The sequence below is a fragment of the Cnephaeus nilssonii genome, assembly GCF_951640355.1.
Source record: "Cnephaeus nilssonii genome assembly, chromosome: 3".
Lineage (NCBI taxonomy): Eukaryota > Metazoa > Chordata > Mammalia > Chiroptera > Vespertilionidae > Cnephaeus > Cnephaeus nilssonii.
Genome location: NC_137074.1, coordinates 6,275,433 through 6,302,317, shown reverse-complemented (window position 1 = coordinate 6,302,317; position 26,885 = coordinate 6,275,433). Strand labels below are relative to the sequence as shown.

Below are 26,885 nucleotides of genomic sequence, written 5' to 3'. Positions count from 1 at the left end.
GACGGAACTGGCTTGGCCGAGCCACCAGGGCAGCGCATGTGGGCACACCCTCTGCGGGTTGGTAGGGAATGGAGAGCAGCCGTGCCATCTGGCATCCCACTCCCGGGAGAACCAGGTCTGGGGTTGCCTCTGACCTTGTTGGGACATCTGTGCAGGTGAGGGCTGGCTGGACCAGATGTCAAGGTCAACTCTAAAGGGGAGGGGAGGCCACAGAAGGGCAGCCTGTGTGTGTGTGTGTGTGTGTGTGTGTGTGTGTGTGTGTGTGTGTGTGTGTGTGGTGGGAGACTATTATGGAAATGGGCCATGGTGATGGGAGGGAGCCCTGTGATATTTATCAAAACTAGCACCCCCCTCTCCATCACCCTCTCCGTATCCCTGCCTGTTGCCCCTCCTCCCTAGCACTGAGCTGCGCCTGGCATTAATTTAGACATCTTGTTCACTGTTATCTGGAGTGTAGCCCTGTCTCGATAGACTAGGTTCCATGAGGACAGGGTCTCTGACTAGTTCACAGCGGGATCCCAGGGCCTCGGCAGGCCTTGGCTCACGGCCAGCACTCTCTAAATATTTGTCCAATGCCTGGATAAACGAATGAGCAAATAGATAAGTGCCAGGGTGTTTTATTTGAAGGGTGTGCTCTTGAGAGGGAGAGCCCTCCAGGCCCCTTTAAAATATTTTATTTTATTGATTTCAGAGAGGAAGGGAGAGGGAGAGAGATAGAAACATTGATGATGAGAATCATTGATCGGCTGCCTCCTGCATGCCTCACACTGGGGATCGAGCCTACAACCCGGGCATGTGCCCTGACCAGGAATCAAACCGTGACCTCCTGGTTCATAGGTGAAAGCTCAACCACTGAGCCACGCACGTTGAGTTAGTTTTAAAGGGCGTGAGAAACAAAGGCCTTATTGATGAAGGAAGCAAGGCTGACCATCAGGAACCATGAAGAAACCACCAGGCCACACTATGTATAACCCAGGCCCATGGAGGGTTAGGTAAGTTCAAGGCACTGCTCGTGCAAGGCACATGGACGGTGGGTGGGAGGGAAGCCTGGCAGGGGCAGGGAGGCCCGGTGATCCCTGGGGAGGGTACAGCAGCTCTCCACGAATGAAACCAACGTGCTCTTGCCAAGTGCACGGCACAGAAGCGGATCTCAACACACACCCCTAGCATTTTACTGTCTGGAGTGTGAACATGTTTTAAAGAGACTGGAAAAAGCTTAGACAAATATAGACAAGCAGCCATTCATCCGCTGATCCAGAAAAGAGTTAGCATCCACCCTCTGTATCCAGGGGCACCACATCTGCCAATTCAACTAACTGCCGATCAAAAAATCCCAAAACCATTCCAGGAAGCTGATCGCTAAGCAATACAGTGGACCAACTTTTAACGTAGCATTCACATTGCATTAGGTTTGTAAGTAACCTAGAGGAGATTTACAGCATAGGGAGGATATTAGTCCATCCTATATAATAAAAGCCTAATATGCTAAGTGTCCGGTTGTCCGTTCAACCAACCAAAGTGTAATCCTATATAATAACAGGGTAATATGCAAATTGATCCTAATGGCGGAATGACCGGTCGCTATGACACGCACTGACCAAAAGGGGGCAGACGCTCAACACAGGAGCTGCCCCCTGGTGGTCAGTGCACCCCCACAGGGGGAGCTCGGCTCAGCCACAAGCCGAGTGCATGAATTTTCGTGCACCAGGCCTCGAGTTTTATATAAGGGACGTCCCTGGACTTTGGTGTCTGAGGCAGATCCTGGGACTAAGGCCCTGTGGATGCCAGAGGATGACTGCAGTGTCACCCTCCCTGAGCCAGACACAGTGCGGGATTCTGCTGGAGCTGTGGGGACCACGCCCACTGCCTGCTTCCTAGCTGGTGACGACCGTCCGGCTGGGATTTGGGCTGAGCTAATCAACATCATCAGGGGGGATGCTGAGTTTTCATCCATCTCAGAAGGACCTGGAGGGTTGCCATGGGGAGGGGAGGCTGGGCTGGGGCCTGAAGGGTGAGAGGCAGTAACCAGGTAGGGCGTTTACTGAAGGTGGGGTGCGGGAGAGGGTGTAACCTAGACCTTGTTACTTAATGGGGGCCCAGGGCCAGCAGCATCACTGGGGGCTTGTTAGAAAGGCCCTGCCCCAGACCTACAGAATCCGAATGCACATCCTGCAGTGATTAATTTGTGTGTTAAAGCAGAAGAAGCCCAACCTAGGGGAGAGAGAGAGAGAGAGAGAGAGAGAGAGAGAGAGAGAGCAGAGAGAGAGAGAGAGAGAGAGAGAGAGCAGAGAGAGAGAGGGGAGAGAGAGAGAGAGAGAGAGAGAGAGAGAGAGAGAGAGAGAGAGATTGCAACCCATTGCTCTAGGTCCATTCCCCTTTCTCCTGAGTGAAGTCAGCAAGACTGGAATGTAGGTTTCCTGACACGGGGTCAGTGTTTTATCTCTTTCCCTCTGCTGCAGAGACCTCCACGTTTCAAGCGATTGAAATGCTACCAATAAACAGGATATTGACTCAGAGACTCTCAGCAGAGAACAGGGCTCTCCTTTCAGTGTTTGGCCTCTGGGTCGTGGCTGGGGATTTGTACTTGAATGTTTCCTGCTCACACATGCAGAGTTCAGCTCCCCAATTAAAACACTAATGCTCTTGCCCTGGCCAGCGTGGCTCCGTTAGTTGGGTGTTGCCCCAGGCACCAAAAGGTTGCTGGTTAGATTCCTGGTCAGGGTGCATGCTGGGGTTTCCGGGCTCAATCCCCAGTAGGGGGCGTGCAGGAGGCAGCAGATGCATGTTTCACTGTCACATCGATGTTTCTCTCTCTAAAAAATCAATAGAAATATTAAAACAAAACAAACATTAATGCTCTTCAGGCAGAGCAAACGTGAAACCCCAAGTGAAAAGGCAAAAGGAAATGAAGCACAGCCCATACAACACACGATGCAGAGGAAAAGGAAACCTTACCGGCAAGCAGGTGCCTCTGAAACGAGCAAGCACTTCACAAACCACATTCCTATCGGCCAGGTGACCCGTCTCGCCCCCTGCTGTATGGGTTTGAATTTGGACATCATTGCAGGACAAGAACCCAAGCTCACTGAGCTCGCAGACCCTGTGTTCCCTAGGACCCAGGGATGCTCTCTGCTCCAGCCATCTAAGGAAGTTGCCAGGAAGGTCCAAGGAAAAAGCGAAAGTACGGAGATAACATCTTAGCGTTTCCTCACCTTATCACTATTCCACGGATCCAAACACCACCTGGCTGCTGGGATGGCTGCGGGGGATGGGGCTTGGCTCTCGGGCACCTCGGAGCTAGGAGCTAGGACAAGCCGTCCTCCCTTCAGCAGCGCTGGGAACTGGCTGGGGCTGTGAACTGGCTGGTGGGAACTGGTGCTGGAGGAATCTGCTGCCTCCGCTTCACACACTCAGGCCACATCCACGGAGCAGGGCAGACCCAGCCGGCCCAGAGCAGCCAGCACCACCGGCATGAGTCTGGTCGCTTGGAGGTTGTTATGCACCAGTTAGTACATGATTTGCCGGCGGGTCCTGACTCCAGGGACGGCTGGAACGCAGGCTCCTGAGAGACTGAATAGCAGGTGTGTCCCGGGAGAGGTGGATTTGGGCCACACTGGCTGGCCCTGGGCCTGGATTGGGATTTCTCTCTGCAGGGAGCCATAGAAGGGTGCAGCTTGGGGGGAGGAGGGGCACCGCTCCCAGAGAAGGTGGGTTCAGGTGGGAGAGGCAAAGGGCAAGAAAACCAACGGAGAGTCCAGGAGGCGCACCTTTAGAGCTACCCTGGTGAGGGGGGAGCCGAGCCCTCCAGGAAGTGGAACCGAAAGGATTAAGGAGCAGGTCAGTGTGGGGAGGGGAGGGGAGGGTAAGGGTGACTCAGGTTCCTGCCTGGCCGCGCGTGGGTGGGGCGCCACCCATCGTGACAGAGAATGAGAACCTAACAGGAGGCGGTCTGAGGAACAGACAGAAAATAATGGGCAGCGTTTTAAAATTCACTTTTTACAGGATTTCCTGCTTATAAAAATACTAGAGGTCCAGTGCACAAAATTCGTGCATGGGTAGGGTCCCTAGCGGCTGCCAGCTACTGGCCGGGGCCTCTGTTCCCTAGCTACCAACTGCCAACGGGGCCTTCCTTCGTTCCACGCTGCCCCCTGGTGGTCAGCGCATGTCATAGTAAGCAGTTGAGCTCCTGGTGGGTAGAACTCCTGCCCAAGGGGGCAATTTGCATATTAGGCTTTTATATAGATAGATAATAGATGGGGTGGGGTAAAGGTAGGCTTATAGTTGGTATGGAAAATAATACTTAATAAATAATGATACAAGAATAAACCCTGTGTTTTGTGTACTTACAACTGTAAACTTATTTTTGCCCGACCCTGTATTTAGGAAATACAGAACTTTTAAAAGAATATTTACACTCACCTGTAATTCTGTTAGAGCAGCTTCGGCTTCTTGGTGCATTGCTCCCCGGCTTCAGTCTCTCTTTCCGTTCATGTGGGCCTGTGTATGTTTGTGTGGGCATGTATATGTGTATGTGTGTGAGAGTGCATGTGTGTGTGCATGTATGTATGTGTGGGCCTGTGTATGTTTGTGTGGGCATGTATATGTGTATGTGTGTGAGAGTGCATGTGTGTGTGTGCATGTATGCATGTGTGGGCCTGTGTATGTGTGTGGGCATGTATATGTGTATGTGTGTGAGAGTGCATGTGTATGTGTGCATGTATGTATGTGTGGACCTGTGTATGTTTGTGTGGGCATGTATATATGTATGTGTGTGAGAGTGCATGTGTATGTGTGCATGTATGTATGTGTGGGCCTGTGTATGTGTGTGGGCATGTATATGTGTATGTGTGTGAGAGTGCATGTGTATGTGTGCATGTATGTGTGTGTGGGCGTGTGTGTGTGTGTGAGGCATGTGTGTGTATATAGGCATGTGTGTGGGCATGTGCATATGTGGGTAGGTGTATGTGTGTATGTGAGTATGGGTATGTGTAGATGTGTATATGTGGGTGTGCATTTAAAATTGTTGATCTCACTGCATAGAGTTTGTTATTTTTCCTCTTGATATAATATAATCATTCCCTGATCTTTCAATTATTAAACATATTTCACACGGCTGCCGAGGACTCTGCCCTGTGGGTGCCTGGATGATGACCACGCTGCTTCCTTCCTGTGGGACAGTTAGAGCACTTTCTTCCCACCTTGAACAGCACGGCAATGAATATGTTCAATAAACCTTTATGTTTCAATAAAAAGGTTTTAAAATATTCAAATAACCTGAGACATTTCTGTAGTAAAAAAACCCCAAAACAACGAACCCTTAAACTGATGTTGAAATACATAGGATAAAAATCGAAAGCAAAACTTCAGGTATGAACACGGAGCTCAGCAGCTTCCTCCTTCTTCTCTTGGAAATCACAGAAGAGAAACAAGGAAAATGAAACAAAACAAAACAAATGAATCTCAAGCCGTGAAGCCTGCACTTTTAGTGAAACTAGGAGGGAGAGGGAAGGTGTAGGCTGCCCGACTGCAGAAACTGCCAGCAGCGGCTGAGAAGAGGGCAGAGACCAAGGCCAGCAAGGGGCCCTAGGGACCTCCGGCCGCCAATCTCAGGAGGCACCAGAACACACTGTTCCCTGAGCAGGGGCTCCTCCTGCAGTCCGCCTGGCTCCCTCTCCCAGCAAGGGGGAGGGAAGGAGGGTGAGCAGGGCCCGTGGCCCATCGCAGGGGCTCAGGAGAGAGGGCTGTGAAATGATGCACACACATGTTCCCAATTCCCAGAACACAGTCCTCTCACTTGGCAGCAGAGAACAGGAAGTATTACTGTGAAACCTGGGAGGTCGGTGGAGCCTACTCCTTGCTCCATCAGAACTGCCGGCAAATAGCTGGCTCACAATTCCACAGTGAGGGAGATAGAGATTGGAAAAAGGATCTCAAGCAGAATTGCAGAGTAAATGCTCTTTAAAAAATGTGGGAAAGAGTAGCAAAACTTACCATTGAATAAAAGCATCGGAGAAAGGTCTTCAGAGAGCAAAAGAAAAACATACATTTCATCACAACTTTAAAACACACACATCAAATGGAACTGCCCTTTGACCCAGGGATCCCACTTCTAGGCATATATCCCAAGAAGCCAGAAACACCAATCAGAAAGAACACACGCGCCCCTTTGTTCATAGCAGCGCAACTTAGAATAGCTACGATCTGAAACGGCCCAAGTGCCCATCAATAGAAAATGGATAAAGAAGTTGTGGTACATTTACACCATGGAATACTATGCACCTGTAAAAAAGAAGGATCTCTTACCCTTTGAGGCAGCATGGAGGGACCTGGAGAGCATTATGCTAAGTAAAATAAGCCAGTCAGAGAGAGACAAGTACCACATGATCTCACTCATATGTGGAACCCAATGAACAAAATAAACTGATGGACAAAATAGATCCAGAGACATTGAAGCATGGAACAGAGGGAAGGGGGAGGGGGAGGGACGTGATCAACCAAAGAACTTACATGCATATATACATAGCCCATGGACACAGACAACATGGGGTGAAGGCCTGGGGAGGGGCTGCGAATGGAGAGAGGTGTCAATGGGGGAACAAGGGGGACATCTGTAATACTTTCAACAAGAAAGATAAATTAAAAATAAAAAACCAAAACATATTGGATCCATTTTTCAACAGAGGCCCATAACGAAGAAACACAAAAATTGGGGGAAGATAGCAAAGTAACAGGAGATGAAATTCAAGCTGACCAAACTCCAGAAAGACAGAATTAAAAAAAAAGAAGACAAAGTCATGAGAAGCCCTAGAGAGCATAGATACTTGTGAAAACATAGTGAGGAATACAGTAGACAGAAGTGAGGCAAGTGAAAAAATGTATGAAAATAAAGAAATGTGCTTGAAATACTATAAAATGATAGACATAGGAGACAAGCAAAGCAGATCTAACATATGTATAATTCAAGTCCACATAAAAAGAGGGAGGGGCTATAGCAATAGATGAGAAGAAATATTGAACTTTCCTGCGCCAGGAAACTTGATCCCAAATGGTTAGCATGAGCCCTCGCTCCTAGGCTTTAAAGATAAGAAAAGCATATTTTGGGGCAGCTAGAAAAAAAAAAGTCAAGTCACTTAAAATAAGAGGAGCAACGTAGAGTTGATCCCAGTGTTCCCCAAAGCCATGTTTAAATCAGAAGGTAGCGATGCCATACCTACAAGATGCTAAAGAAAGGAAACCCAGAACAAGGTTTTTATATCCAGCCAAAGTTTTCTTTCTATATAAAGGATGCAGGTCGTTTTTTTGTTGTTGTTGTTTTTTTCCTTTTGTTAATCCTCACTCAAGGATATTTTCCCATTGATTTTTAGAGAGAGTGGAAGAGAGAGAGAAAGACAGAGAGATGCATCGATGTGAGAGAACCCTCCTCCATGCACCCCTACCAGGGCCGGGGCCAGGGAGGAACCTGCAACCAAGGTGCGTGCCCTTGACTGGAATCGAACCCGGGACCCTTTGGTCTGCAGGTCACAGACACTTTATCCACTGAACTGAACTGGCTAGGGCGTGGCTGCAGGTTGTTTTAACAAACAAGGACTCAGAAACTGTTGTAAGTCCTTTTTGAGGAGACTCCTAGAAGAAAACTCTATCCAATCGAGAGGCAACTGGGGAAACTGGCAAAAATATAATGCTGAACACCCAGGAGTAAAGAAATAGTTTCAGTAGCAATGTGTACCTGATGGGGCTGTTCCGAGGAGAAATGTCATCATATACCTAATATGCATAGCTAAAGTCTGCTGTTTAATAAATGGTTAGCTTCCATCCTTATACACTTGTTACACCTATTTTCTCCAATATCTTCCCCTGTAGCATTTTGACTGTAGCATACACCATTCTTAATTTTAAAAAGTAATTTTCCTTTCAATTTCCAATGTTAACCCTTATAAAGACAGTAGCGTAACGGTTGAGATCATGGAGCTGGTGATCAGACAAGCTGGTTTATGAACCTGGACTTTGCCTCCCACGGGGAGAGCCGGGAGACTTCATGGCACCTCTGTGACTCAGTTTCCTTCCCTGCGGGACAGCCGGGTAGACAGGCCAGGGCTGGAAATGTGTGCTGTGGATTACCTCCAAGGTTTACTAGACATCTAGCCAGCAGGTTTTGCAGATTTGTATTTAAAAGGATGGAGGACTGGACAGCTTTAGCTAGCTGCTGGGATGGAGTTTAACGATGTGCACACACTTGGTAAAAGCTGCCTTTAAAAGCCACACAGAATGGGGGAAAAAAAGAAATAGCACAAACTTTCCGCCACAAAGTTTCACAACAGCACCACCTAGTGGTAAACACACAAAATCACACCTGCAATGCCACCCGCAACTTAATGGATGGCAAAATATAACAATCCGGCACCAAAAAAAAAAAAAAAAAAAAAAAGGCGAAAACTCACATCAAATGACCTCCTTCATTGTTAGAAAGCAGATTTCCTATTCGGTTTCTCCAGTAACTATTGCTTCACCTCCTAATGGTTTGAAATGTCTTTTTTTTTTCTTGTCTGGGTATCGTCAAACAAAGTGTCCAGTCATTGAAAGAAACCTATTTCTCAAGGATTGGTTAGATCACAGCTTACGGTGTCCATCTCCATTAATCAAGTATTTCTCACTCCCGCGACTCGGTGCACAGCCCTCCAGAGAGTGACCCACTCAGCGGGACCCTTCCGCTCTGGCAGGTGAGGGCCAGCACCTGGGGAAAGAGGGTGCAGACCGAGGTGTGCTTTTGGAGGGGGAGGGAGCGGGTTTCTTGTCTAGAATTTGGAGAACACCATGTCCTTGCAGAGGGTCGTGGGAGGGGCGCACAGGTGTCCCCATGCGGCCACATTCAGTCTCAGCACCGCGCTGACGACCCCGTCCCATCCTTAGGACACTGAATGTGCTTCCTCTCCAGTCCCAGGATGGTTCTCACACTCCCGCGTACTTTATTTTCCTCCCATTTTCAGAATACTCTACCAGGGGTCCTCAAACTTTTCAAACAGGGGGCCAGTTCACTGTCCCTCAGACCGTTGGAGGGCCGGACTATAGTTTTTAAAAAAACTATGAACAAATTCCTATGCACACTGCACATATCTTATTTTGAAGTAAAAAAACAAAATGGCAAAAACACCCGCATGTGGCCCGCGGGCCATAGTTTGAGGACGCCTGCCACCTTAACGATCGAGCTTGGACCCTCCCTCCATTCAGTTTTATCTCCGCTCCTTTCTGGGAACCTACATCCAATCGTGGAGCTTCGGGGACCATGACGCATCACCGACTGTCCCTTCAGAACCACGACTTGAACTGGGCATTGAAAAAAAATTCCAAGCCCATCGTGTTGGAAGTATTATTTATTCAAACAAACCAGAGTCTTTTATCTCCCTTTCAATGGTTTACCCTTAAATTGGTGGAACATACAAGTACGAAAAAATACGACCATTTTAGAAAACGCGCTTTGAAGCGCACCACTTGGACAGTGTCTGCAAGAGCATCCTCTGAGACGGGGCGCACACCTCCTTACCCCAGCTCTCGGTCCTCTGCGACTTCAAATCAGCGCCGTGTACTGGAAGTAGAGGGAAATTCCAAAAGGGAGATACAAAATCCTCTTAAGCATTTTAAAAAATACGAGTTACACTTAGGAATTGAGTATGAAAGGCTGTTAGTCTGAGATCTACACAATACAGCTTGCAAAGCGCAATTCCTGGCGGCTGCTTCAGGGCACAGGTTTGCAGCCTTCCTGAGGAAACATGCGTGTCTGCTTTGAGAGGCAGAGCACAGGGATTGTACACTTTAAGCATATTTAACTGTGCAAGTAACAGAAATGGGAGGACAGACACCATTTTAGATGACAAGGATTCAGCTTTCATTACATGACAAATCTGATTTCTTCTCTCTCTCATCACAGGTACTAACGGCTACCCTGAGAGCGTCCGACTCCCCACTGATGAGCACATTGCACCTGCAATGAGGAAAGGGAGAAAAATGCCAAGTTGATAACACTAGCCACAAAGAACACAACATTCTTTAAGAAACTGGAGTTGAGGGAGCTTATTTCGGGTGGTTTCCATTATAGAGATCCTTCATGGACTTGGATCCCTTTTTCTTTATCTCAAAAAGAGAAACATTGAATGTTTTCTGAACTTGCACTCAGAGGCGTTCACTTCAAAACTGCCAGGCTCCTGTGAAATTTCACTCCGACAGATACAATGAAGGGAGCTGACACCTTAGTTCTCTTAGCGATCCCAGCCACCGGGGGCACATCCAGCCCCAGAGAAACACAGCCTGTACCTGGGGAGACCCGTGCCTTTTCAAATCCCCTCATCCGTGCCTCCATCACGAGTCAAAATAGAAACATTCCAACTGAAATGAAGAGCATTCTGTGGGAAAACACGAATGGTAAGGAGGCTAGGTGTCAAGGTACTGGAGGGTTCAAGGCCCCCTTCCGTGATACCATGAAGATGACAGCTGGGCTCAACGGACTCGGAATCTATTCCACAGATCTGTCATTTGTAACTACACAATCACACGTCCATAGTGGCAAAATACCCTCCTCAGACTGACCTGGGTGGGGTACCCAGGTGGAACCTACAAATTTAGCCTTCGCCCAGTTGGTCTTAATACAAATAATTTTCCACCTGCAAAGAGAACCGCCCACTCGTCATCACCGCTTCGTAGGCACTGCAAACTCCATCCAGCCAGTATCGAGGGGCCAGACCGCCCCGGGGCCTTAAGAGACCAGGTGTCCAGAGTCGCTCTCTCCTGGGCTGGGTCCGAGTTTATCAGGAACCTTTCCATGCCTCTTGGCCCAGCCCGAGCTGACCGGCACTCATGAAGAGCAAGGATGCTGTGAAATCACACAGTACGATGTCGTTTAGAAACACTGGCCATCTGCATGTTAATATCGGATTATAAGGAACCCCGAGAAAGTTCAGGGGTAGGGGAGAAAACACTATTGATTGGTTGCAGCAGTGTCCTCACCCATACAGGGCTAGGCAAAAGTAGGTTTACAGTGGTGAGTCTGCAAAGCACGGAGTTTAGTCTTGTATTATTATTTACTAACTAGAGGTCCGGTGCATGAAAATCGTGCATTTGGAGCGGGGGGAGGGGAAGGAGGTCCCTCAGCCTGGCCTGTGCCCTCTCACAGTGCAGGAGCCCTCAGGGGATGTCCAACTGATGGCTTAGGCCCGCTCCCCACTGTCAGTCGGACATTCTTAGCACTGCCGTGGAAGAGGCTCCCGCCACCGCCGCTGCGCTCACCAGCCATGAGCCCAGCTCAGGGCTTCTGGCTGAGCAGCACTCCCCCTGTGGGAGCGCACTGACCACCAAGGGGCAGCTCCTGTGTTGAGCGTCTGCCCCCTGATGGTCAGTGTGCGTCATAGCGACTGGTCATTCCACTGTTCGGTTGATTTGCATATTAGCCTTCTATTATATAGTACTAGAGGCCCGGTGCACAAAATTCGTGCATGGGGGGGGGGGGGGTGTGTGTGTGTGTCCCTAGGCCCAGCCTGCACCCTCTCCAATCTGGGACCCCTCGAGGGATGTCTGACTGCCTCTCACAATCCAGGACTGCTGGCTCCCAAATGCTGGCCTGCCTGCCTGCATGATTGCCCCTAACCGCTTCTGCCTGCCAGCCTGATCACCCCCTAACTACTCCCGTGCCACCCTGATCGACGCCTAACTGCTCCCCTGCTGGCCCGATTGCCCCCAACTGCCCTCCCCTGCTGGCCCGGTAACCCATAACTGCCCTCCCTTGCCAGCCTGGTTGCCCCTAACTGCCCTCCCCTGTTAGCCTGATCACCCTTAACTGCTCTCCCCTGCTGGCCTGGTTCCCCCCAACTGCCCTCCCCTGTAGGCTTGGTCCCCCCCAACTGCCCTCCCCTGCAGGCCTGGTCCTCCCCAACTGCCCTCCCCTGTTAGCCATCTTGTGGTGGCCATCTTGTGTCCACATGGGGGCAGCCATCTTTGACCACATGGGGGCGGCCATCTTTGTGTGTTGGAGTGATGGTCAATTTGCATATTACTCTTTTATTAGATAGGATTGTTGTATTATTTTCCATACGAACAACTGTAAACCTACTTTTGCCCCCCCTGTATTTAGTTCCAGTAGCTAAGGGAACCAGAGGTTTGGCAGACACTCTGATGTCACCAGAAGGCCTGGCTCTGCTCTCACTGCCACACTCCACGGACGTGGTTAGCGGCCATGGCAGGCTGTCTCTACCTGGCCAAGGCCAGAAGCATGTCTGCGCTCACCAGCGTCACCTGGGGATGCTCCTCACCTGACCCGGGCCATGCACAGGGCAAGGGCCCACCTTTCTCACTGCCCAGGCTGACACGGGGCACGGGACCCCAGCTGGAATATTCCTGATGTTTGGGGTTGGCGGCTGTGAAAAATAATTTGCATCTCCAATTGATTCAGCAACTTTAAGGGTAAGAGACATCTGTGGGTTCCTGGAATTAAAGCTACTTTTTTAAAAGAGCCAATTCCGCTTATTTTGTTCCATGCTTCTGATTACTTTTAAATTTTCCTTCCCCGCTCCCAGCATGTCTTCTCCCCCTTTGCTGTTTAATTGGTAAACAGTCATGGGTTTGAATGTGACATTCTCACGACCCAGCAGAAACGTGCACAGTAAGGTCTGTTGCGTGCAGTTTTCTTGGCACTAAACCTCTAGTATCTTTCTTGGCAAAACTGTAATTTTACATTTTATGGTGTTTAGTGTTTTTTTTTTTCCTAAAAAAAAATAAAGGTTCTCTTCGTGGCAAGTCTTCATTCTGAACAATTCTGTCATCAATTGTGATAAGTCTGTGCAAGCGAAAACACACTGCGATCCCAGGCAATGGTCTGGTTTCCCTTAATGAGGATAAAGTCTGTGAAACTAGATTATTGTTGTTGATGAAGCCGGCCGTGGGGCGGCGATTTATTCCCAGTGACATCAAGTGGCACCAGGCCAGAACTGAGAAGACAACCAGGCTTGGCAGCTCCCCGACGCGGGGGCCCGGACAAGGGAAATTAACACATTTTCATTCTCCCAGGGATCCTATTAAATAATGAAACACTCCCTCCTCACCTCCTAAATGAGATCATGCAATCACAACTGCTTTGCAAAATCTATGACCCGAAACTCCACGGAGTGAGGGATGCATCGCTGGGAGCTCCTTTCATAATTTTGATCCACAGTTAGTTAACCCCACACTGATCTCCAACCGGCACCTCTGAATTTCCCGGTGAATCAGGTAAAATCCTTCCTGATGTTGGGGAGCGGACTATGTTCAGGAAGCCTGTGCTGTCACACGCAGGGGCCTTTCACGCTGCGCACGTGTTTCAGGTTCAGAAGGAATACAGAACAGCATGAGAAATGCCGGGTGACCCCGAGCTCTCACTTGGGGTGCTTTCCAATTCCCCAGGAAAGAAGGGGCCTGTTCTATTTCCTAAACAGCTTTGGTTGCTGAAGACAGGATTTCATTTCAGGCTTCCAAATACTTCATCAGGATTATAAAGATTGTTCCCTTAGAACAGTGGTTCTCAACCTTTCTAATGCCGCAACCCTTTAATACAGTTCCTCGTGTTGTGGTGACCCCCAACCATAAAATTATTTTCGTTGCTACTTCACAACTGTGATTTTGCTACTGTTATGAATCGTAACGTAAACATCTGTGTTTCCCGATGGTCTTAGGTGACCCTGCTAGAGGTTCTCAACCTGTGTGTCTCGACCCACAGGTTGAGAACCGCTGCTGTAGAGCCGAAGGCCATCGGAAAAACACAGATATTTACATTACGATTCATTAACAGTAGCAAAATTACAGTTATGAAGTAGCAACGAAAATAATTTTATGGTTGGGGGTCACCACAACATGAGGAACTGTATAAAAGGGTCGCGGCATTGGAAAGGTTGAGAACCACTGCCGTAGAAGCGTCCGTTGCCCATCAGAGAGCTGACAAGGGTTTGACAACAGCCTGATGCTAAGCTGCAGCTTTCAGGAAAGAACCACCTCCCAGCACTTCTCCCGGTGTGTCACCGGCTCAGAATGACACCCTCAGACGGTTGCTACTTCCTCTCCTGCTCAAAACAAGCTCCTTGAAGGTTTCCCGAGCCAAGTCTCAATTTACGTAACTGGAGGAGGTGGGAGCCGCTAACGGGGTTTTGACTCAGGGTCCAATTTTCAGCAGCAAGCTATGCCAAGAAAATGTCCCGCATCCAAGGGTCTGTTTCATTCTTGGAGCTAAATTAGGCTTTTGTAATTTAAGTATTCCCATTAAAATGTCACATCCAATGACACAGGAGATGAAAAGGTAGAGAAACTTGAGACGAAATACAGAGAATTATAGCACACTTCCTCCAAACACCCCAGCTTGAAATCGAATTGGCTCTTATCATGTACGTGTCTGCTAATGGGCTGCAATAGAAACATTCTGAGCTCAGACACCTGACCAGGGAAATGGCACGGAGGACACCTGCCCCGAAGACGTAGGAAGCAAAACTAACCAGGTCACACCTGCAACTCTCTTCTTATTTCAGGGGGTCAGGCTTTTCGAAGCAAGGGGAAGGTGCCATCGAGGGGCGCTGCCTTCCCTCCTAGGCAAAGCGGCCCACAAAACAGCGGCCAGTGAGAAGGCCAATAAGGCAAGGAGAGGATTAGGCCTCCGGAGATTTCTAACTCTGAGATAGAGCTTCCATATACTAACGAGCTGAGACCAGACATGATGACGAGAATCTGGTAAGTTTCATCCCACCATCCCATCCAGAGAGGGCTCATTCCTGCCATGCGTGAACTGTAGCTAGAATAACACAGAAAGGTCATGTTTTTTCTGCACAAGCACCTGCGAGAGCTGGTCTGCGAGGTCACCAGGACAGGTAGTGCGCGACCTCCCATCCCTTTGGCACTGGCATATATTTCTAAATAGGGAGGTGACCCGGGGACCCAGTGAGCGGAGGTGGCCGACAGCCCACAGGTAGCCTATGTGGGACACAAATAACACTCCAGCCAGAGGAGGTCGTCCACCGTTAGCCCTTCCAGTGGGATTTTATTACACATCCAACTCACCGCAATGGCAATGCAGAGTGAACATTGAACTTGGCACACAGACAAGAGAGAAGGGATGCTGGCTTGGAGCCCTTCTCCCAGGTACATCAGATCATATAAGGCTGATTATATTGAGTTACAGGTTTTTGCTTTTCTTTGGCAAAGGCCTCAAATGATAGCAAGAGGGGATTTCCCCAGATAGAGATACCCCTGCACCCCCAATGGGGCGCCAAAGACGGAACGCGCCCCAGGGAAGAGGCATGTGGGTCACCCGCTCAGCCGGTTGGTTTAAGCGGATGCAGGCGGGTGTGCTTGAGTCCAAGGGGTGCTGCAAAGGGAGACGCGTGGTTCCAAAGCACAGGAACAGCTACAAGGTCCCTCCAAGTCCTTGGAACATCTTGCATCTTCCTTCCCCCGAGAGCCGGTCAAAAGTGCAGGCCTTTAGCCGCTTCCTGCTTCTCTCAAGGGTCACCATCAACCTACCTTCGTAGAAGATTTGGGAAAAGGAACTAAGCCAGTGACATAGACTTTGTTTCTGTCACTGAAACGCCGCGGACTGGCTTTAAGATGAGCATAGGAGCCAAAGCCCAGCGTGGTGGCGGGAGCTCCCGGTGCCTGTGCGGTTCGGAGCCAGCCTCCTGCACCCCCACCTGGGCTAGGACCTCGGGCAGAGTCACGGTGGAGGGAGCGTTTGTCTTTTACCTCCACGCCAACAACATGATGGAGGCATTGAGTACAAAAAGCGGGCTTCCTCCTCACTCCATCGCGATGGGCAAAGGCCTTCCATCGGCAGAGAGGCTGGTGAGGAGCCCTGGGTGCCGATCTCCATTCAGGGCCCAGAAAGGCCCAGAAAAAGGGCCTGCTGCTGTCTCCGACTTAGAAGGGCAGACGGTTCTATCATCAGGCCGCAGGCTGCCTCTCCTGCCATCGTATCGGGAGCCTTCTTGGACCCCTCGGGCCCTGGTGGATGCCCGGTGCAGAACTCCCTTAAGTGCAATGGATGAAAAGCTTCTGGTAGCTGAGAAGAGAGAGAGAGACTATATGCACTCCCTTCTGCAGAGATGGGAGCGGAGCGAGGCGCGCTAGCCACGGCTTGCTTTTATTTCGAGGCACATCAAGACGGTGTGGTATGCCAGTCACATAGAGTCTGAAGCCCAGTTCACTCTGTTTTGGTTTAGAATGAGGTGGTTTTTTATTATCATTTTTCTCGGAAGAAGGACGCGAAGAAATCAAAAGAATCAAAATACAGTGAATCTGGAAGGCATCTGGGAGCAGAAGAGAGATTTAAGAGGAATGGACACGGGGAGCACCCTGGCCTGGCGCCCCCTGCCTGCTGCACCTGCGACTTAATTCTCTTAGTAGCTGAATTCAAGGCTGCTGGAGTTCAGGCTTTGCTCTTCATTTCCAGCGATGCCGGACCAGGGAGGACTCATCGTTGACAGCCTCGGGGTCCCGGGGCACGTGCCGACACCGGTACGGGAGGAGCAGCAGGATGATTAAGGTAAGAAGGATGATTCCACACACACTCATGAGCGTGTAGGAGACGATCCACAAAATGGGCTCGTTCAAAGGCAGGGTGGGGACACAGTTGCTGGCTATGTCGTCTGTTGAGAAAGGCCCAGAAATTTCAGACACCGGGGTACCTGCAATTTCTGAGGAGACAGAAGAGGGAAATGAACAGCTATGAGATGAGCAGTCCATCGCTAACACACGACAAAAGAGATAACCCCGCGCTTTATCAAGCCACAGCCTCATGGCACCAGGTCCAACGGCTCAGGCCTCTGGGCAAGCCCTGGGGGGTCTCGGCGGCGTGCCTCTGGCGGGTCCATCCCCTGGGACTGAAATGACAGCGTGTTTCAAGGCTCATGTGGGCACACAGGGAGGCACCAGGCACTCCCCGGAGGGCAGGTGAGAGCATCGGTCCGTGCCTGGCAGGCCCAGCTGGGTCGGCTGGTTGTGAGAAAGGAAGAGAGCAGCAGTATCCAGAGCCAAAAGCTCAGCTGAACCCACCTGCATTCTGGGGACCTCCCCGGTGGAGTCACCTGGGTCCACGCTCTGGAGGGTCCTAATTCTACAATGTGACAGCTTTACTTTTAGTTTTCAGAGGAATCTCTACACTGTTTTTTCATAATGGCTGCACCATATGACCCAGCAATCCCACTTCTGAGTAGCTCTCCAAAGGAAAGAAAAACACTAATGCAAGAAGACATATGCACCCCTGTGTTCATTCGGCATTCCTTATGACAGCCAAGGCATGGAAGACACCTGGGTGTCCATAAATGAATTGACCAAGACGTGGTACATATGCACAATGGAATATTACTCAGCCATAAAAAACAAACAGACGAAAAAACGTAATCTCGCCATTCATGACAACATGGGTGGGCCCAAAGAGTATTACGCTAAGTGACATCAGTCAGACAGAGAAAGACAAATACTGTATGGTTTCACTTATATGTGGAATCTAAAAAAAACCCCACAAAATGAAACAAAACAAAAACCAAACCAAACTAAAAAGCCTCCAAACAGACTAAAAAAAAAAAACAGAGATCAAAATGGTGCTTGCCAGAGGGGATGAGGGCAGAGGGATGGGTGAAAAAGGTGAAGGGGGATATAGTTAGTGAATATTGTGATGTTTGCATGGTGACAGAGGATCGCTAGACTTAATGTGCTGATCGTATTGTAAGGTATGTAGACGTCAAATCACTGTGTTGTACACCTAAAGCTAATATAATATTGTATGTCAATTATCCTTAAAGAACAAAGTACTTAAAAGAGTATATTCAACAACCACAAAACCTCTACAATGGGCAGTGTCCTTGCATCAGCCTGACCCACACTCTTCATCGAGTCCATGACCACCTGGGTCGGACTGGCCCAGGTGCTCCTTCTCCACCCCACGCTGGTCCTACGTCACACGCACAGTGTACGGAGGACCCAGAATCGAGATTGGTAAATGAGTGCACCATCGAATTCATGACGAGTGGCGAACAAAGAGAAAGCCGGCTAAAACTGATCCCGTGACTTCTGCTGGCCGACACTTAGACGAGGCTCTCACCCGGGAGGCAGTTGCAAATGTCTTTTCACCGCAGGTCCTCTGTCTTTTAAAACATGTATTTGCTTTATAAATAGAGATGCTTTAACACATGCAATTATGAGGGTGGAACATACTCAGTGCAAAAACCCTAATCCAGGGAGGCATAAAGAACTTAAAATGACCTGAAATCACTTCTGTTTCCAGACAAAACGGAGTAGGAGGGACCAGATGTACCCTCCCACCTGAAATAACTCAGAAACTGGACAAAGTATATGGAAAGAAAATACTGGAGATCTTGGAAGTTGGGTGAGGAGCGACCGTAAGTCCTGAGAGGCGGGAAACAGATGACGTTTCCCAACGTTTCCGGGTGGCGGCGCAGGGAACAGAGACACGGGCAGAAGCCAGCAGAGCGCCCCGCGCTGGGGAGACAGGTGGACGAACCTGGTAGAGTTTGCAGGGAGAGTCAAGGACAGAGGAAATTCCACATTCCCCAGGGGTCCCCTGGAGCCTTCATCTGGGGGCTGACCAAAAAAAGAAGTGACATCCTGTGCAAGAACCACTGGAGAGGATTAGAAGAAGCAGTGCTTGGGGCTCACATAGGGCTGAGAATAGTGCCTATTGCCAACTGTTTCCTGTTCACTCTCTTTCCCAGAGAGAAAGAGAAAGAACAAACCCAGCTCACATGGTATCCCTGAGAGCACGAAGAGTCTTTTGTCTGTCACAGGAAAAATTAACCATAGATTAAACACTGCTCTCATCCCATCTCATGATGCTCAAAGGCAAGGCACGACAGGATCAACTCTTTTTAAGTAACTTAACCGATCAAGAACAAATCTCAGGCCCTACCCATTTTGGTTCAGTGGATAGAGCATCGGCCTGCGAACTGAAAGGTCCCAGGTTCGATTCCGGTCAAGGGCACTTGCCCGGGGTTGTGGGCTGGATCCCCAGTGGGGGGCTTGCAGGAGGTAGCCGATCAATGATTCTCATCATTGATGTTTCTATCTTTCTCCCCCTCTTCCTTCCTCTCTGAAATCAACAAAAATATATTTAAAAAAAAAAAAGAACAAATCTCAGAAATATTTGTCAAGATACAAAAGTATTGAGCACTGTTTTGGGTTCCTGAGCCCAATTCCAATGTGCGGAGGGAGTGGTTCCAAAACCAGCAAACAATTCTTGCACCCTCGCAGGGTGCTCAAGGATTCAACTCAATACTGACACGTTATTTTTAGAAAATACCTAAATCAAACTTCTAGAGATAAAAACTGCAATATGCAAGATGAAAAATACACTGCACAGTATTAATAGCAGATTATACACTGCAGAAAACAAGACTAGCGAACTTGAAAATATAATAGAAGTCATCCAAAATGAAATATAAAGGAGCAAAACATATAGAGAAGCTCAGTAACATGTGGGACTACTTAGAGGGGCTGAATATCCATGCAATTAGACTACCCAAATGAAAGAAGGGGGTGAGGAGAAAAAATATTTGAAGATCTAACATAATTTTTCTAAATTTGACGAAAACTATAAACCACAGATCCAAGAGGCTCAAAGAATCCAAAGCACAAGAAAAATGAAGTAGACTACACCAGTGAATCCCTGAAAACCAGTGATAAAGAGAAAATCTTAATAGCAGAGAGAGAAAAACGAAATATTTTATACAAAGAGACAAAAAGGATTAAAGAAGATTTCCTGTCAGAAATAATGCAAGCTATAAGACGGGGTGGAGGTGGTGGTGGAGTGGGGGAAACACTGCCAACCTAAATTTTATACCAAGCAAAAATATCTTTCGAAAGTAAAGATAAAGTAAAGACATTTTCAGACACACATAAGCTGAAAGAATTCATCACAAGAAGATGCGCACACACATATACACTGGAATATTATCCATCCTTAAAAAAAAAAGGAAACCTTGTCATTTATGACAACATGAATGGACCTAGATGATACTATGCTAAGTGAAATAAGCCAGACACAGAGAGGCAAATGCTGGGAGATCTCACTTATATGTGGAATCTAAAATAGTCGAACTAAGCAGACAAGAGTAGACTGGTGGCTGCCAGGGGCTGGAGGGAGGGGGGAATGGGGAGATGTGGGCCAAAGGGTATATAGTTTCAGGTATGTAAGATGAGTAAAGTCCTAGAGATGTAATGTACAACGCAGTGACTGTAGTTAACAATATTATATTGTATACTTGAAATTTGCTAAGAGGGTAGATCTTCAATATCCTTACCAACACCACCCCCAAAAAAGAAAGAAAATGGTAACTGTGTGAGGGGATGAATATGTTTGTTAGTTTGATTGTGGTGATCATTCTACAATGCATGTGTATACCAAAACATTGAGTTGTACCTCTTAAATATATATAACTTGTATTTTTCACTTATACCTCAATAAAGCTGGGGAAAAAAAATCATCACAGCCGACCTGCCCTATAAAATACACTAAAGGAAGCTCTTCAAGCAGAAGAGCAATGATATCAGGTGGAAACCTAGACCTACACAAAGAAACGATGAACACCAGAAATGATAACTACGGAGGCCATGCGAACACCTGCATGCTTAACTGCAAATAGGTAAGAAGGTAGCTGATTTAAAGCAAGAACAAGGACAATGTACTGGGTGGGTTAACATACGCATAAGTGAACTGTAGGACAGTGACAGCACAGGGGGCAGCGGGGAGAAGTGGAGGTATACGGTTGTGGGTTCTTCTACTGTATGAAGTGGCAGATTGTGATAAAGGTGTACACTATAAACCCTAAGGCGACCACTAAAGTAACACAACAAAGAGTAACAGCTAATTAACTAGCTGAGGAGATAAAAAAGGAATAGAAATAATCCAAAAGAAGGCAGGATATGAGGTAAACAGGTGGAAAAAGAACAGATGAGACAGAGAACACAAATGACAACATGGTTGACTTAAACACAACCACAACGTTCATCACATTCAATACAGTCTACACCCGGGGGCTGGCACACTTTCTCTGTAAGGACCACATAGAAAACACGGTAAGCTTTTTGGGCCACAAATGATTTCTATCATATACTCTTTCTGGTCGTTTTTACATAAGCCCTTTAAAAATGTAGGAACTATTCTTGGTTCAAAAACAGGCTACACGCCAGATTTGGCTGGCACGCTGTTGTCTGCCAATCTGTGGTTTAAACACCCCAACGAGAAAGCAGAGGTTGTCAAATGAGATAAAAAGCAATATTTAATTTCATGACTATATGCTGCCTACCAGTAATCCATTTTAAATGTAAATACTCAGCTATATTAAAAGATAAAGGATAGAAAAAGATGTATCACACTAATGCTAATCAAAAGAAACCCAGAGTTTATAATAATACTAAACAGAATAGATTCAGAGCAAAGAGTATGGCTGGGGATGAGGATGGTAATTTCATAACAATAAAATGTTCAATCGTAAACAGGACATAACAATACGAAATGTTTATGTACCTAATAAGAGTTTCAAAATACATGGAAAAAGAATGATGAAACTGCAAGGAGAAATGAACAAATCCACAAAAATAGAGATTTCAACATCCCTTTCTCAATAATAGATAGAGCAAGTGGACAGAAATAAGTAAGGACACAGCCTACCTTACCAGCACTACCTAATTGACAATTTATAGAATACTCCACCCACACAGCTGAATATTCATTGTTTTCAAGAGCAGATGAAATATTTAACAAGATGGGCCCTATTACAGTCTATAAAACAAGTTTTAATAACCATAAAAAGGCTTGGTTTATTCTATGTTCTCTGACCACAGTTGGAATTAAGTTAGAAGTCAATAACAGAAAGATATCTGGAAAATCCATCATTACCTGGAAACTAAATAACCCTTTTCTGAAACTAGAAGAATTCTATAAGGAAGCACAGGAGGAAAAGTCCTTGAGTTAGGCAAAAAATGTCTTAGTTATAATACCAGAAAGTACCCACCGTAAAGGAAAAAAAGAATGAGTTTTACTTTATCCAAATTAAGACCTTCTCTTTGAAAGATGATATTAAGTGACAGAAAAGACTGGGAGAAAAATACTTGCAAGTTACATTTCTTATAAAGGATTTGAATTCCGAACATACAGAACTCTGAAAACGCAATAATGAGAAGGCGAAGAATTCAATATAAAAATGGGCAAGAAAATCTGAAAAGACACTTCAGCCAAGATGTGTGAATGGCATATACCCACGTGAAAAGATGCTCCAGGTTATTAAGTCATTGGGGAAATGCAAATAAAAACCACAGTGAGATACCACCAAGTAGCTATTAAAATGGAAAAGGCTGACCAGCCCTGGCCGGTGTGGCTCAGTTGGTTGGAGCATTGTCCTCCTTGGGTGAGGATTTAAAATGTTTTATAATTAATTTTATAGAAAAGACTGAGCCCTGTCCAGCATGGCTTAGTGGTTAGAGGTTGGCCTACACACCGGAGGGTGTCAGGTCTGATTCCTGGTCAAGAGCAGGTACTGGGGTTGCAGGTTCCATCCCTGGCCCCAGTTGGGGCACGTGCAGGAGGCAACCAGTCGATGTGTCTCTCTCACATGGATGTTTCTCTCTCTCTCTCTCTCCCTCCTCCCCGCCATTCTCTCTAAAACTCAACGGAAAAAATATCCTTGCGTGAGGATTAACAACAACAACAAAAGACCGACCATCTCAAATGTTGGTGGAATGTAGAGGAACTGGAACGTGACTATGAAAAACAGTTTGGCAGTTTTTTTTGGGAAATGAAACGTATTTCTGTCATATGAACTAGCCATGCCACACCATGGATTTACCCAGGAAGAATGAAAATATATGTCCGAGGACTTCTACACTAATGGAGAACAGTGTGGTGACTGCGTAAATGGCGATGGAAGCCATGAAATAAAATGAAACAATAAATAAATGAACAAAAACGAGAATGGACAGATATTTTTCGCCATGGCATGCAGAAGAAAGTGAACAGTTTCCGAAGACGCGTTACTCAGTCCCGAGATGGTTTCTGAGGAGCGTCTGGACCTGCAGCACAGACGTCTGGACCCAGGGCCACTTGCTCCGCGGGCACGTGAAAGCCACTGCTGCCGGGGCGCAGGGGTCCCCCCTATGAAAGGAGGAAGCAGGGCTGCCCAGTCTCTGCCCTGGGGGTCCTGTGACTTTGACATCTTTTTCTTTTCTTCTTCTTCTTTTTTTAAAAAAATATATTTTATTGATTTTTTTACAGAGAGGAAGGGAGAGGGAAAGAGAGTTAGAAACATCGATGAGAGAGAAACATCCATCAGCCACCTCCTGCACATCCCCTACTGGGGATGTGTCTGCAACCAAGGTACATGCCCTTGACCGGAATCGAACCTGGGACCCTTCAGTCCACAGGCCGATGCTCTATCCACTGAGCCAAACCAGTTAGGGCTCTTTTTTTTTTTTTTAGATATATTTTTTATTGATTTCAGAGAGGAAGGGAGAGAGAGAGAGAGAGAGAGAGAGAGAGAGAGAGAGAGAGAGAGAGAAACATCAATGATGAGAGAGAATCATTGATCGGCTGCCTCCTGCCCGCCCCCTACTGGGGGCCGAGCCCACAGCCTTGGCATGTGCCCTGACTGGGAATCGAACTGTGACCTCCTGGTTCATAGGTCAATGCACAACCACCGAGCCCCACCAGCTGGCCTTGACATCGTTTGATGGAATTCTAAGTAGAAGGCAGAGCACAGCTCTGCAGCTCTGTTCTTAACAGCGAATGTTCCTATTTTTACACATGAACATGGGCCACATGATCCACTTTCAACCTGCAGCGAAGAAAATTCAGTGACGACTGCCAAACCCACGATGCCTCCGTGTACAAGCTGCCATCCGCACAGCGCCGGGGGCTGCACGTCTCCAGCTATAAAAAGAGCTGGGTGGCATTTCAGAAGCTGTGGACACATGAAGAGAGTTGTCAGTTTGAACGCTATTATTTTCCTGGCTGCAGGACGCTTGGCCCCGGAGACACAGGCCATTGACAGGGCCCGTCTCCAGGATCTGTTCCAGGGGCGTGAGACTATCGGCTGAAGATCCAGGCGGGCCAGCTCCATGCACACCGTGACTGCCGCCTCGTCTACGGGCTCTGGTCTGAGGCTGGAAGAGTGCCTCTCGGTAGGGGTGTGGAGAGGGGGGCGGTTGAGAAGAGGCAGGGCAGCATAACAGAAGCATCTGGGGACCTTTTCCCAAAATGCCCACCACCCTCCCACCAACCGGCGCCCTGATATACCCTGGCTGAGACAGGAGGTGAGGACGTGGGCCACGTGCGTCTATAAAGCTCCCCAGGAGGTGAGCTCTCCCACTCACTGGCCTCCTGTCCCAACCCTTACAGGGAAGCCCAGTCCTAGGAGCTAAGTGTCTGTCAGACACAAATGAGATGACCACCCACAGACACTGGGAGAGAAGGGCCGCTCCCAAAGGGTTTTGGCTCCGTCGTGTGCTGGTTGGCACAAAGGTGGCACTTCCTCCAACGATCACACACGGAAATGAGGATCAACTATAATTCCCAACTTTTAAATATGTAGCTGAGCTCAGACATAGGCCCCAGGGCTAGGGATCACAAAGCCCAGGTGTGTGTGTGTGTGTGTGTGTGTGTGTGTGTGTGGTGGGGATTACAAGGCCCAGGTGTGTGTGTGTGTGGGGGGGGGGTTGGATTACAAGGCCCAGGTGTGTGTGTGTATGTGGGGGAGGTTGGGATTACAAAGCCCAGGTGTGTGTGTGTGTGTGTGGGGGGGGGGGGGTTGGATTACAAGGCCCAGGTGTGTGTGTGTGTGTGTGTGGGAGGTTGGGATTACAAAGCCCAGGTGTGTGTGTGTGTGGGGGGGGGGAATGGGGATTACAAAGCCCAGGTGTGTGTGTGTGGGGGGGGGGCGTTGGATTACAAGGCCCAGGTGTGTGTGTGTATGTGGGGGAGGTTGGGATTACAAAGCCCAGGGGTGTGTGTGTGTGTGGGGGGGGGGTTGGATTACAAGGCCCAGGTGTATGTGTGTGTGTGTGTGTGGCGGGGGAGTGGCAGAAGACTTGACCCCAGCATCAAGGAGATGGACCCTAGAGCCGAGATGCCAGTGACATCCTGGTCCACTGGTGGAAGGAGCTGGAAAACTACCCACATGGAAGTCTAACTGTCTAAGGTGTGAGGAGGCAGGGCAGGGGGTGGGGGGAAGGAGGACAAGGAACAATCTCCCAGGACAAATGGAGCCTCCAAACGCAACCTCAAGCTTCCGGGCTTGGTGCAGAAACCCTGAAGTTTTCATGATCTGAGGACACTCAGCAGAACAGATGCAACATGGCTTTTTTCATGAAAAGTGTGTTTTATTGATTTTAGAGAGAGGAGAGAGAGGAAGAAAGAAATATCGATGAGAGAGAAACACTACCAATTGGCTGCCTTTTGCATGCTCCCCAACAGGGATAGAGTCACAACCCGGGCATGTGCCCTGACTGGGAATAGAACCAATAACCTCCTGGTGCACGGGATGATGCCCAACCAACTGAGCCACACCAGCCAGGGCCAACATTGCTTTTTAGCGGCACTTTTACAACCCAAAGTGCACTGAACTCTCCCAGAGGGTGAGGGCGGGGGTGGGCACTCCCACTAAATAAGCCCCCAGCAAAACATTGCAGACCAAGTGAGAAAATATCCACCAAGAGAGAACAGTCAACAGACACAAAAGGAGGAATTAACCCCACATCGATGACAGAAAATACAACAGTCTGCTTGAGACGATGCAGTAACTGTGTTTAAAGTGATTAAAAACTCACTAACATACCAATAAAAAATTTTTTTAACTAAACAAGCGAATTCAAAAGTTCAGGAAGGAAAGAAAATTAAGAAAGACTAGGAAGGAAGTTTTGAAAAGAAAATAATAAAAAGAATCTAATACTATAAGACACATCAATGGAACAGAATTAAAAAATCCATAAATAAATATATGTGTCCTAAATATTGACTGGAATTTAATGTGAAATCATAGTGGGATTTCAAGTTAATAAAGAAAAGGTGGGTTATTCAATGTTATAGGCACAATGGGGTAATCATCTTGGGAGAAAATAGTTTATGTACATTCTATGCCAAAGTAAATCAAACATGAAAGTCCTTGAATAAATCACAAAAAAATTTTAGTGAGAAAGACCATTTAACACGTGACATGAAACCCAAGAGCCTTAAAGCAAACAACTGATATACTTAAATACATAAAAATAAATATTTTCTATTAAAATTCATTATAAGTTCAAAAATAACTTACCATTGAGATATGAATTCAAGTTTTTTTTTTTTCTCCAGACAAATGACTAATTTCTTAACTACATAGAGAGCTCCTACAGATAAATACAGAAAAACCACCACCAACAACAAAAATACACTAAGAACCTAACAGGAAAAAAAAGGGGAAAAAGATATGAGTGGATAGTTCACAGAAAAGGAAAAACAAATGTCCTTAGAAAATAAACTCAACCTCACCCATATAAAGTAGAACAAATTAAAGTCACACTGAGATCATGTTCTACGCCTATCAGATGGGCACAGTTCCCCGGCATGTGATGGTCCCACGCTGGCGAGGCTGCCTGGAGGAACAGGCCACCGGGTCCACGCCAGAGAACAGGCAGAGCCGGATACAGAGAAGCATCCCCTCTACCGCAGCCACGCGGCAACGTTCATCACGGTCACAGGTGAGTCCCCTTTAACCCAGCAAGTCCACTTCCAACACTCTCCCCGAGAGGCATACTCCCGGGTGTGAGCAGGCATATATACATGGTATCCACTGTTTCTAACAACCAGAGATTGGAAACGACCTAAATGTCTACGCATAACGATTGGT

The 26,885-nt window shown here is 47.7% G+C and overlaps 1 protein-coding gene across 1 annotated transcript in view; it reads right to left on the bottom strand.

Moving 5' to 3' along the window:
- Positions 1-15,012: 15,012 nt before the first annotated feature.
- The window catches only part of BACE2 (beta-secretase 2), a 74,757-nt gene continuing 62,884 nt past the window's right edge, over positions 15,013-26,885 (bottom strand). Inside the window, exon 9 of the mRNA XM_079766695.1 lies at positions 15,013-16,688. Coding sequence (XP_079622821.1) covers positions 16,435-16,688 — 254 coding nt within the window. The 3' untranslated portion in view covers positions 15,013-16,434. The remainder of the gene's footprint in view (positions 16,689-26,885) is intronic.